Source organism: Egretta garzetta, unplaced genomic scaffold (assembly GCF_000687185.1).
Source record: "Egretta garzetta isolate BGI_Z169 unplaced genomic scaffold, ASM68718v1 scaffold370, whole genome shotgun sequence".
Lineage (NCBI taxonomy): Eukaryota > Metazoa > Chordata > Aves > Pelecaniformes > Ardeidae > Egretta > Egretta garzetta.
Genome location: NW_009258292.1, coordinates 273,831 through 286,492, shown reverse-complemented (window position 1 = coordinate 286,492; position 12,662 = coordinate 273,831). Strand labels below are relative to the sequence as shown.

General features: G+C 42.6%; 1 protein-coding gene across 1 annotated transcript in view; it reads right to left on the bottom strand.

Annotated features, from left to right (window-relative positions):
• Window positions 1–5,672, bottom strand: part of RP2 (RP2 activator of ARL3 GTPase) — an 11,650-nt gene extending 5,978 nt beyond the window's left edge. The window contains exons 1-4 of the mRNA XM_009637456.2: window positions 5,607–5,672; window positions 3,379–4,044; window positions 1,671–1,785; window positions 445–530 (exon numbers count right to left, since the gene is read on the bottom strand). Of these exons, the coding sequence (XP_009635751.1) occupies window positions 445–530; window positions 1,671–1,785; window positions 3,379–4,044; window positions 5,607–5,672 (933 nt within the window). The remainder of the gene's footprint in view (window positions 1–444; window positions 531–1,670; window positions 1,786–3,378; window positions 4,045–5,606) is intronic.
• Between the last annotated feature and the right edge of the window lie 6,990 nt (window positions 5,673–12,662).

The following is a 12,662-nucleotide window of genomic DNA, read 5'->3' as shown; positions in this document are numbered from 1 at the left end:
AGGAGGGTTGGACTAGATGATCTCCTGAGGTCCCTTCCAACCCTTGCCATTCTGTGATTCTGTGATCTTTATCAGGGTTTAATAGACTGGGACATCGCAAAGCAGGCTTTAAGATAAGACTTGGAGCAGAGCTTTTCGCTACTATACTTATAGAACTTGTTTTTACTATTATGTGAAATAACAGTTTTAAGTGGAAATCTTCTATTCTTCAATGGCTATGGGGATTTAGTACTCTCTTTCTAGGGCAATTTTTCTTGTCTCTGACAAGCAACTTGAGTTTTGAGTACAAAAAAAACCATAACAACTAGAAAAAATAGGATATTCACATTTTACAATTCAGAAACCTAAAAAGATCATGGCAGTCCATCAACTCTACAGCTTGGCCATGACGTATACTAGATGTTCTGTAACATTTCCTGCCAATAAAGCAATATACCAGCTTACCTTGGTCCCACTAAAAACATCATTTATAGTGCCTCGACACCCTTCCACAGCACCATCTCCATTGAACTCCAAAGCAACCACTGGACCTAGAAGATAGTTTCATCTAGAATCAATACTACTTTTAAGCTTGGCATTGAAACAGTAGATTTCTCAACCCACAGGGAATTGTGAAGCTTGCAAGAAGCATTTTATGGTTTTTGCTTGAGCAGCCATTATGCAAGATAAAAACACTTGACCATAGCTTCAACGTACAGTGTTATCTGAGAAGAAAATTCCATGCTCATTTTTGCAGAGACTCTGGCAGGATTCCAGTTTTACTTCTTGAAAGGCAGCAACGGCACAAAAATGCTAAAGAGCGCAGGGCATCATGGAAGTGAGTCAGACTATACTGCTCAAATAGTGAGCCATTTCACAGACATCTGGAGTAGGACTGAGTCATTCAGGCATTTTTGCCTCAGTCCCAAGATAGAAAACTGTCTGATTTTTAGACTTGTTCTCACCCACTATTTGCAGATCCCCTTTCTCTAGTTTCATTCTGAACATGTTATTTCTTCCCACACGGGTGCAAAATAGCCCTTAAACTAGACTGTCATCTGATAAGTACAATAACTTTTGTCCTATTCTTGCAATGAGCATCACAGACCTCTTATGTTACTACGAAAAAAACCTGCATGTTGCTACTAAGTTTGGGAGCGTATATTGAGCTTTAGCATAGAACAGATGGCAAGATGTCAGTACTTCTGCAGGAAGACACAAACCCAATTACAGTCAGATCAATAAAAAGGATTTTGAAATAGTCTTGACAGAAATTTAACTCTTGCCTGCTTTATACACATCAATACTGATATGCTTAAATATGCACGCAGAAACACTAAACATCTAGGTGGTTGAGCAGCAACGGTGATAAGGTAGAAATAGTCTAAAAGCACAAGCTTCTTTTGACCACCCAGAACAGATCTGCATCTGACACTGCTCCTGAACGATGCGGTTGGACCACTAGAGGGGGGGCAGAGCCACAAAATACATGTGGAATAGCTCATTTCTGATGCCTTCAGGAGTTTTGGCTGGTTTAGGGCCTGACTGAGGCTTCTAAAACTCATCTCAACTGGCTTTACACTATGTCATTGAAACATAAATTTCTCCTTCATTCCTCTTTCTTCTCCAGAACTCTCTGTTGACAGCTAGATTTCTATACCAAGAAGAGAAAGAAAACGACACAAACTCACCTTTTTCAAGCAGTGGAATGAATTCTGATGCATACTGCTGGAAAACTCTGTGAGCATCCTCTGCCTTCATTGAGACTTCTTTAGTCTGTATCAGCTGAAAGCCTTTGCCAGTCATCTGTTAACAGAGAAAGAATTCACGTTAAAAATTATTTTAAGGCAGAGAGTTCAGCCTGAATATCCAGATTACACTGGAATAGACCCATTTTCCCTATACACATTAAGCCACAGAGCAAAGGGAACCTTTTTGCTCTTTTCAAAGACCATTTGCTTTTTCTACATTTCTGTTTATTTTCATTGCATTCATCCAAATTTTCTCCTCTGCCCTAGTGCACCTAGAGGAGTAAATGTGAACATTTTTGTTTTACATTATGGCCCAGGGTTGTGTTTTTTTCCCCCACAGTCCCTCACAAGCTGAAACTAATGGGATTTAAAAGCATTCAGCATCTGGAGTCAAGCAGTTAGTTCTCATTAGTCTGCAATAGTTCAGTCAAGCGTTAACTCAAACTCAAAACAAAAAAAGTTTTCCATTTTGGAAAAAAGAAGTTACAAACTTTCAAACACACAGAGCTTTTTACTTCAGATCTAACATGAAACTAAAAGCATGTGGAGAAGGAGCAACTGTATTTGTACTTCCACAGCATCCATTAATCTACAGAGCAGTAAGATTTCCACAGAATCTCACTAACTAGTCTTTCAGCATCTTAACTAATTTCTAAAGAACTACTAACACAGGAGAACACATCTATTATCCTCTTAACTGTAGCTATTCCTTCTGCAGGAAAAACCCCAACCCATAAGTATTATTATATCCCTTCACTCAAGTAGCTGTTAGTTCCATAAAAATTCAACTGGGCAGCAGGGGGGCATGGGAACACCCTACAGCTTTCTTTTCTTGCAGTTAAAAACCCAAGGGAAGGAACTCCATCAGTTGTTTTGTTGATCATGCAACACTGGGATCAGCAGCTTTTGCAGATACCTCTTTCAGAAGCTGTAACTCGTGGTTATTGGCTCTGCTCTGTCATCCCTGGCACTCCAGGGTGCTAAAATCAGCCAGCCACTCCCAAATTTTAGCCCCAGGAAAGCCCAAATTCAGCCAAGCTTGGGAGCTGCTACCTCACAGGAGGGGAGGGGGGGAAGACAGCACCAGCTATTTAAGTAATCGAAGACAGCTGACCAGCCATGACAAACACTCACTACCTCTTCCAGAAAAAAATTCCAGTACTGGGTGGCAGGGGGGGGCGGGATACAATTTAACATGTTATTTTTTTTAAAGTCTCTGTTAGTGCTGGAAAAACTTTCAGGACAGACTGTTTTGTTAGCTGTGACTTTTGGGTCAATAAGCTAACAAGTTAATTGGCTATATCCCTTTCACAAGCATTGCCAATCACTTACTCTACATTTGGTCAAGATCATCAAATCAACTACGCATTTTCTTCAGAACGTAGCTTTGGTGTGCCGTGGTGGAAAAGTACACCGGAACTATTAGAGGATAGATGTGCCAGTCACAGGATGTCAGCTGTAAAACAACTGTCCGATCAGATGAGCTCCAGTCTCTTACCTTGCTTTAAGGTTTAAACAGTGCAGTTGCTTGGTATGGTTAGTAGACAATCAGAGCCTCTATGTTCTCCCTTCAGGGAACACTGGAGGCTACCCAGAAGAAGGTCCAACTAAATATTCAAAAAGCTGAATGCAGACAAAGGTTGCTTACCTCATCAATTAACTTCCTGGCATTTGCAGTTGTGTAGTCACCAGCAAAAAACACAGCCAAACACGATTCATCGCTGCTTTTCTGTCTCTGCCCTCGAGTTACTGGTATTATGCTTCTCGTAGCATCAGTAGAAATTCTGACAGCTTTCAGCTCCTCAGAACTGGGCAGAGGAACATAATCTTGGACTACAGCATTCTCAGGCAAAAGGCCCCAGTTATTTTCTCCTGACACAGGGGTAAAGTCATGGATGTTGCTCCATGTGTTATTGAAGATACTCAGTCCAGCATCTTTAAATTGTAAAGCAAGCTCAGGATAATAGTACTGGAAACATCCAAATTTCATACCTGTGGAGGACTCAATAATGGGCTGGGTGGCACAGCACAAGAATACCTCCAGCTTTCTGCAGTCCCGAGTACGAAACTGTTGGCAGGCCACTACACATTTACAATCTTTGCAGTCACGGAAAAACACGCTGCCTTTTATTGGTCCTAAAAAGATTTGGCAGTTTACACAGTCATCAATAGTGATTGTAGCAGAATGGTCAAATATGTAGATACTACAGTTCTCACAGTCCTGAATGATGAATTGTTGCCCTGCTACTTTTCCAGGCAGTCGACCCACAGTTTCATCTTTAAGTCCAGAAAAAGTGTAATCTTTGGGGTCAACCTAAAGGAGGAAGAAGAAAAAAAAAAAAACGAACATGAAAGTCTTAACATACAGAGAATATTATAACGCTAAATGTCAACTGACTTGCATTCATTGAGGTAGCACTGAATTGTACAGGATAACCTGCCAGAAAACTCTTCAAAGAGAGATGAAAGATCAGAAGCAGCTCTTTTAGCTAAACTACTGGAATGCACAGTATTAAGGTACAACAAAGAACTCAAACTATGCTTCTGAGATGCTCCAGGGAAAAAAAAAAAAAGACCTCACTCAGTTTGCCCTCTAATAAAGAAAGGGGGTGGGAGGAGCTAGTTTGCTCTGTGGACTCTACACTGTTCTAAGTGTGATGGTCCTGGGTATTATTGTAATAACTGTAATAAAGGAATTGGCCAACATACTTGAAGATTCATAAAGCTATAGGTACATGGTATTCCCTTTTCAAGGAGCTCTTCTTGGTCATATTTTACCACACCTTAATACACAATGCAAGGAAACCTTGCTGCTTTCAAGCAGTATCTCCTTTATTAAGTTTGCAAACTACAAAGAGCTTGCTTATCTGTGCCACAGCATTATCTTGGGCTAATGACTGCAAGCTTTTTCTGTTAACAGCAGCTATGTGATTGTTTTAGCTATGACCAACAAGCAAACACTGGCAGTGCTGTTGCACGGGGCACATTTACAGACCTCTCCTCCTCCACACTCCAGCCGGGGAGGGACGAGGGACACTTGAGATAGGCTGTGGTTTTCCCTGGGACTCTCCACCAGGAAGCAGAGACTGAAGAGCCACACAGCACCAAGGATGGTATGTGATACAGGTGGACAGACGGTGCTGTCATAACACCAAAGGAATCTGAGCTGGGTCATTTCTAGATATACATTTGTCGAGACAATTATGCTTTGCAGAGCAAATTCTACTCTGCCCTCTTGTGAAGCTTATTAAAATAGCACTCATAAGTATACAAGTACATGAACTAGTCTAACTAGCTTCACAAACCTGCTGTTTGATTATCAGCCCAAGGGCCCTAAAGCTTGCTGCACTGTAATCAGTGTTAATGTATTACAAAAGTTTCTGGATAGCCCAATTTGTCAGGAACTACTCCTCCTCCTCTTCAGCATTTCAAACATTTGCATGAGGTTTAGAGACCAGAAAAACCATAAACCAGGATGAGCTAGCGCCAGACATTCACTAAATCAGCTCAGCCTAGGTAGCTTTTGTCCAGAAAAGCTAATAGAAGCTAAAAGTTTCTACCAACTGATAAAATATGCTCCTTTATACACAACATATCTGACCTCCAGGCAGGAAAGGTTTGCAGCTGATGAATCTTCCAAATAAAATGCAAGTTGAGACAATGAAGATAGCTTCCTAGAAATCTCCTCTCAATCATATTTAATACCACTAATATATATCCAGGAAAGTGAGCTGGAAGAGTTACAAATAAAATTTGGAGGCCCAAATGATAAGGGACACAGCATGGAGACTCAGCCACACAGCATGATCAGAATTCTAAACCCTCTAATGTCTCATGTAACGTTACGTATTTGATCCATAGTGAAGATATCTATACCCATATTCTCTCATACTTGCGAATATAAGTATCAAACTTGCTTTTGGACACGTCCTTCCCAGGCATCTCCTAGAACATTTATATATTATATAACACAGGGGTTTTTTCAATAACTTTAGGAGGCAGGCTTACTGCCTTCAAAACAGGGTACAGACAAACAGTTACTGTTACTTGTCTTAGGAAGGAGAAGTTCAAAGTTTCCGGAACTTACAGCTTTTTTGAAAGTTGGCACCTAAGCATGTCCTTCTAAATTGCTCTGCTCTAAAAAGCCTCTGAGGCAGCACTAGCTTGTTCTACATGGCAGCCTTTACAGAGATGTGTGAAACTTCATCGTGCAATTTTATTTAGGCCCAGGTGAAAAACACTGGTTAGGCAGCTAACCCACAGCTTACAGACAGTTTCAAATGAGAGCGCTTGAGAAATAGTAGTAGTTGAGTTCAATGATAAAAAAAAAGTCAGCTTACTACCAGATTCAGGAGCTCAATTTTATTTTCCTGTCACGAATTAAGAAGTCTGCACTGATACAACTCTTACTTCTCAGTTTGTTCACCATGTTAGAGAGTTTGCCAATTTTGTTTAATTTTGCTTTGCAGTTTTCCTTTTAAAGGCCGGGAGTATTTATTGACTAACACTGCCATAAAGACTGGAGGGACTGAACGAGGCAGATTTAACACTCTCTCCCCACATTGGGTTATTGCCCCAGTGAGGAGGGGGTAACCCAAGAGACTGTAAGCAGATCTGGATGTTTCACTTTCCCTGGGTAAAAGAAACATGCCAGAGAAAGGAGCATGAAGGCAGAACTGTAATTTTGAGGATGCATCCAATAACTGCTAATTAGCCCATCGCAGAGTTCCATGCTTAGCAGCCCCGAAGTCTGCAGCTATCATCAACAGGTTAATATTAAATCACTGTGTCCATCCACCTTCCCTCCCTCGACGGTCAACACTAACTTAGTTTAGCTCTGTCACTAACTAGCTTAAGCTCTGTCTCTACAACATAGCAAAAAAAGCAGGCTAGAAAAACCAAAAGCAACAGAAGATGGTAATGGAGTACTGTGTCCAGTTCTGGGCTCCCCAGTTCAAGAAAGATGAGGAACTCCTAGAAAGAGTCCAGAGGAGAGCAACTAGGATGATAAAGGGGCTGGAGCATCTCCACTACGAGGAAAGGCTGAGGAAGCTGGGCTTGTTCAGCCTGAAGAAGAGAAGACTGAGAGGGGACCTCATCAATACATACAAATATCTTCAGGGTGGATGTCACGAGGACAGAGCCAGACTCTTTGCAGTGGTGTCCAGCGACAGGACAGGGGGCAATGGGCACAAACTGAAACATAAGAGGTTTCAGTTGAATATGAGGAAAAACTTCTTTACTCTGAGGGTGACCGAGCACTGGAACAGGCTGCCCAGGGGGGTTGTGGAGTCTCCTTCTCTGGAGATATTCAAAGCCCGCCTGGATGAAGTCCTGTGTAACATGCTCTAGGAGAGCCTGCTTTAGCAGGGGGGTTGGACTAGATGATCTCCCAAGGTCCCTTCCAACCCTTGCCATTCTGTGATCTGCAGCCTCATACAACCATAACCAGGGCCAGGTAGATTTCTCTGCCTGTTCATCTGGTGCAACTTTTGCTGTAAAATCTTAAGTATGTGGCAGGTATCTGTGCCGGATATGGGCACAGCTCAAGAGTTGAAAACTTCTAACAGCAGTGCTATGTGCAAGTTCAGGAATTACTCCATAGAGTGACCTAAAATAGCCAGTTATGATGACGAAAAAGTAATCCCTACTTACACAATATTCTTCCCCATCAACAGAGGTACAGAAGTCTCATCTTCGGTTATCAGGGATGACATTGGTTGGTGATAAGTCTGTTACAAAGGACTGGGGGACAAGTGTAACAAGCAGGGATTTTAAAGAACAAAGAAGGGAGAAAAGTGAAGGCAAACAAAAGTTTGTCAAGAGTGCTTTCAGCTCTAGGAAGTTCTGCTGCAACAAGCGCGAGGTGTATTAAGCAGCTTTCCTTCCTGCAAACACTGGTCTCGCAAGAAGGTCAGAGGCCAGACGTGAAGGCTGCAGATAACGTACACCTCTTCAGCCACCATTATCCAGTTTACTGGCACCAAGACTAGGCAGATCCCATTTGGAAGAAGACTTAGAAGTACTTGAACCTCACAGTTTTTAGTGGTAACTGCGCCTAGAATCACCAAGGATCCCAACAGCTTCTCTACTCTGGAATGAGTTCATTTCTTAAGAAGACTTTTTCACCGGGTCCATCAGGAAAGGAGTTTAAGTCAGAAATTATATGTCACCCCATTATGAGAAGGTACTGCTGTTCTTAGTGGAGTACAGTTCTCCCCTAGTCACCTGGGTCTAGCCTGCTGAGCAAACAAGAATTTGTGAAGTCTTTCTAAACCACTTAAGACTAAGGTCTTATCTTTTAAATATCAGTCTCAAAAAATCATTCCCTATCTCTCTAAATCACAGCAGCTACAGACATACATATACAGTCGATGACATGCAAGAGTTGGCTGCTGACCCAGTGACATTAAAAGCTGCAGCTACAGGGTAGGCACACAACTGTAAGAGGCTTTAGGTGCTATTTCTGTCAGTAGGGGAGTTAACAGAAAGGAAATAAGCAAGAAAAGTGCGTTCCCAGGCCTAGACACTTCTACATATTCATACTTGCATGGGATTGGTGCCCTTCAGCACTGAGTTGCAACATCCTCTGGAGACTGTTGAAGTTACTGACCTCTGGCAGATTTCTAGATTCTTAGGCCACAAGAAAAGGTAGAAAGAGGGACATGTACAGTTTCCGGTCACTAGTACACTGTTTTCCAACTTGGAGCATCTCCTGTGCACCTTGACATTAAATGTGGCCAATACAACAGTCTGAATGCACGTTTCATTCTATTCTTTGTAATCTTCCCCCTCTTCCAGAGTACCCGCAATAGCGTAAAATGGTCATTCTCATACTTTTCTGAGCAACAAACCATTGCCAAATACTGAAGATAGGAGAAGGGGAAGAAAAAAGGAAGCTACTACATGCCTATATCTGACTTGACTGGAAATATTGTTTAACATGAACCTGCTGACTGTTTCTCAGTTGGTAAGACTACGTTTTGAGAAACACAGCAGTAGTTCTTCTGGTGCACCAGGAAGCATAAGGGAGATACTCTGGATTTAAGGACAAAATATTTCACTGTCTAGTTAGAAAAAAAAAAAATTAAAGTGATTTTATTTATATTCCAAAATAAAGTGGCTACCTAAACGAGATCTAGATAGTTCAAGATGTCCGTGTCAGCTCAGACCATTCTAGCAGAATCAATGTAAGGTAACTAACAAAAGTCTAGCTACGATTTACGTAGAAAGTCGCACCTCTGAGTTTTTTTTAAACTGAATACAGTCATCAAAGCCTGATATAGCAATGATAGCTGCGTGTTTCCTACCAAGTAAAGCAGTTAAGTTGCAAGCCAAATGACATAAAACAAAACTTTTCTTGTTCCTTCTAAAAGGAAAAATCATCTGGGAAGGAAAGTCCCCCCTAAGCTTTAAATACGATTGCTATCATAATTACTCTAATCCTACTTCTTTAAACAGGAGACAACAGCAAAAAAGGCGATGCAGATTTTTGTGTTTCTTCTCCTGCAGAGAAGGTCACAGCATATGAGTATACCTGCTGTCACAAGACACAAAACCCCAGTTCCTGTCTATACGTACCCATATTCAGTTTCTGCTGTAGTTATTGTTCTGGTCATGCATGTAAACAATGTTAGTCACACAGAAGGTAGCAAGGGAGGAAAGGAAAAGGGAGACCAGGAGCAGAAATGCAATCTTACATTCCAGGTGGAAGCCTAGCTGAAGGCAGCTGAGGAGGGCCAAGCACCACTGAGTTCCTCTCCCACGCTTGGTCAGAAGGGGACTCTCACGACAGCCCAGTGACAAGTCCCCAGGATGTGGTGTAGCAATAACAGACTCTGTAATAAACTGTGCTCTACTTAGTCCAGGAGAGTAAGAATCCCAGAGCAGCAAGAAAGTGAACACTCATCCTTTTCCCTTCTGTTTTCAAGATAAGCTGATCCCTTGATTCTTCTGTTGTGCCACAAGTAATCTTCACACAGTTCTCCAAACCCAAGGGTCAGTAAGCATTACAGAGCTCCCAGCATACTTATGACACAATCTAAATTCCATTACTTTTTGCATACCTTAAAAACAGAGACTTCTGTCCTCACCTAAATAAGGTCATGTAGAAACCTGAAAAGGCCCCTCAAATTCATATACTTTCTTTTAATTTCAGTTCAGCTATCAGGATCTTACAGTATTTTGTATTTTGTGTTTTCTACCACACAGTCCATTTCTGGGACCGTCAGACAAGAATTACATGGTCACTAGGATATTGTCCTATTACTCTGGCTACGTCTACGCTAGCAGGCAGTACCAATACTAATCATCTTTTGCCACAAGAACACAGTTAAAATAGACTACACTAACGATGCTGTCCTTCAGAAGCAGAAATAGTTTAGCAGGAGGAACTCCTCAGGTTCAGAGCTTCTTCCAGCACAGCTGTCAGCTAGGCAGTTACCTCTTTTCACATCCCTAATCAGACAGGCACACACACGAGCGTACCCACATTCTTCTGCCTACAGTGAGAGTGTCAGCGTGGTATTAGCTTACAGCTGCCTAGCTGGAGTCTCTGAGCAGCAAGACTGACCCACCTGTAAGAACGTAGAGAGGCTAGCTTACGAGGACTGCAGAAAACTGCCAAGCCCGCTTGCAGAACTGCACCATATAACCAAAACTCCATCACTGTGTAGGACAGCCTAAGATTAGAAACACACTCCCAACCCAAATGGCACGTCAACACATTATTAAGAGTAACAGGAAATGAACACCAATAGACCACTAGCACATCTGTTGACAGAGCTGATGTTTTCTGGGCTCAGAATACAAATCAATGCACTTGATTAACAAAAAGGAGTCTCGATGCCACAAATTTTCCAACTGACTTCAATCTTAACTTTATGTACGAACACGAACGGTGAAATGATGGGAAGTAGTGAATTAATTCCTTGCTTTGCTTGCGTGTGCGGCTTTTGCTTTTCCTATTAAACTGTCTTTATCTCAACCCACGAGTTTTCTCACTTTTACCCTTCTGATTCTCTCCCCCATCCCACTGTGGGGGGAGTGAGTGAGAGGCCATGTGGTGCTTAGTTGCCAGCCAGGGTTAAACCACAACATATGTAATGCATCAGAAATAAGAAAGCAATAGACAACAGCATAACATATCAGAGACAATACTTAAAGCTACTTCATTAACACTGACTTAGTATCAGTTAATGCAAACTGGGATCAACAAGTTTAGCACACTAAGGGCTCATGAGACCAGGTGTCTCAGTACTGCTTTCCTGGTTTAATGTTCTAAGCGTAGACCCAAAACCCCAGTGAAAGATAAGGCTGCAAAGAGCAAGAGAAATGGGCATAAACATTAAGTAGCCATTCTTGAGCTGTACAGTATAAAATTAAGCAGCTAATTTGACGGCTTCCGCAGTTCAGTAGCACAGCCCAAACTCACTGATTCTTCTGGTTTCTAAGAGTCTTTTATAGAAAAGGAGGAAGTTGTTGTACATGCAATACATTACATGCTTTTTTTTTCCTCCACAGAGATAGATTGTTGGTGCTGTAATAGCCTCGTCTGTTGGCTTGAACCTACTCGCAGCACATTAACAACAGCCATCTCCTTAGCAACAAGGCTGGCTGTTCTCTGAACCAAGTGTTTCTGTGCCCTGACTTTCCTCCTGTTAGTTTTAGAAGTTAGCGCCGTATAAGCAGATGGAGTAAAAAGTCTCATATAAGTTGAGCCGTAGCTGATGAATTTGCTCTAAGATTAAATCATATGATTTCAAGTGATGCTCACTTAGTAATGCACTTTCGCACAGAACTAAGATTTGTTCTGCTACTCTAAAATACAGTTTTGGTACAGCCCTCTCCCTGTGAGAATAGTCTCCGTACAAGTAACGGGCTGCCATTCTCCCCTTCTCTCTCCAATGCTGCACTGCAAATACTCACCAGCAAGTCAAAGCAACAAGCCCAACACAGATCAGTCATCTTTATCCTCAAGGAACTGATTCCCCCGGGCCACACGCAAGCTCCCTAGCTCATTTCCATCTGAGCTTGTCTTAATCTACTTGGAAGACTTAAGGGACACCCTAGAGCACCTGTTTAAAAAACAAGCAAGCTAAACATTCGAATAAGTTCATGCATTTTCTTTTCTGTACTTGTAAAATATGGCCTAAAGGTTTGGGGATTTTGTTTGTTAAAACCGCATCAATTAAGTTTATGGCCTGCCCCGTTTTCTCCTTCCCCCACCCAAAGGCGGCTGGAGAGGAGGGAAGACCTAGCAGGGCCACAAGTAGTCGTGATGTATTTAGGAAGTGGAACTTGACGGGGGGGGGGAGGGGGAGAAAAATATATTTAATCCAGCACTTAGGTGCTTTCCTGCTTGAGACTTTGTGATTGCCTTCAACAGGTCAGGAAGCCCTGGGAAAGATCTGTCTTCATCTGTCACTGCAGGGACCGATAGAGAGGAGGGAAGACCTAGCAGGGCCACAAGTAGTCGTGATGTATTTAGGAAGTGGAACTTGACGGGGGGGGGGAGGGGGAGAAAAATATATTTAATCCAGCACTTAGGTGCTTTCCTGCTTGAGACTTTGTGATTGCCTTCAACAGGTCAGGAAGCCCTGGGAAAGATCTGTCTTCATCTGTCACTGCAGGGACCGATACACTAATTCTAGTCCTAAACAAACAAACGCAAACACCCCCCCCCCAAACCAACCCAACAAAAAACCCCAAATAAACCCCCAACATACCACAACACCACCTCAACCAACCACCCCAACAGCCAAGCAGGAAGAATAAACATTACTGACAGGACACAAGACGCGAGCTTTGTGCCCCCACCAGGAGGCGGGGGAGGGGGACGCCAGGAGCGGGGACTTCAGCTCACCCCGGCACAAGCAGCTCCCCGGCCCCCCGCGAGCCGCCGTGACGCCGCCGTGCTCAGGCGAAGCCTCC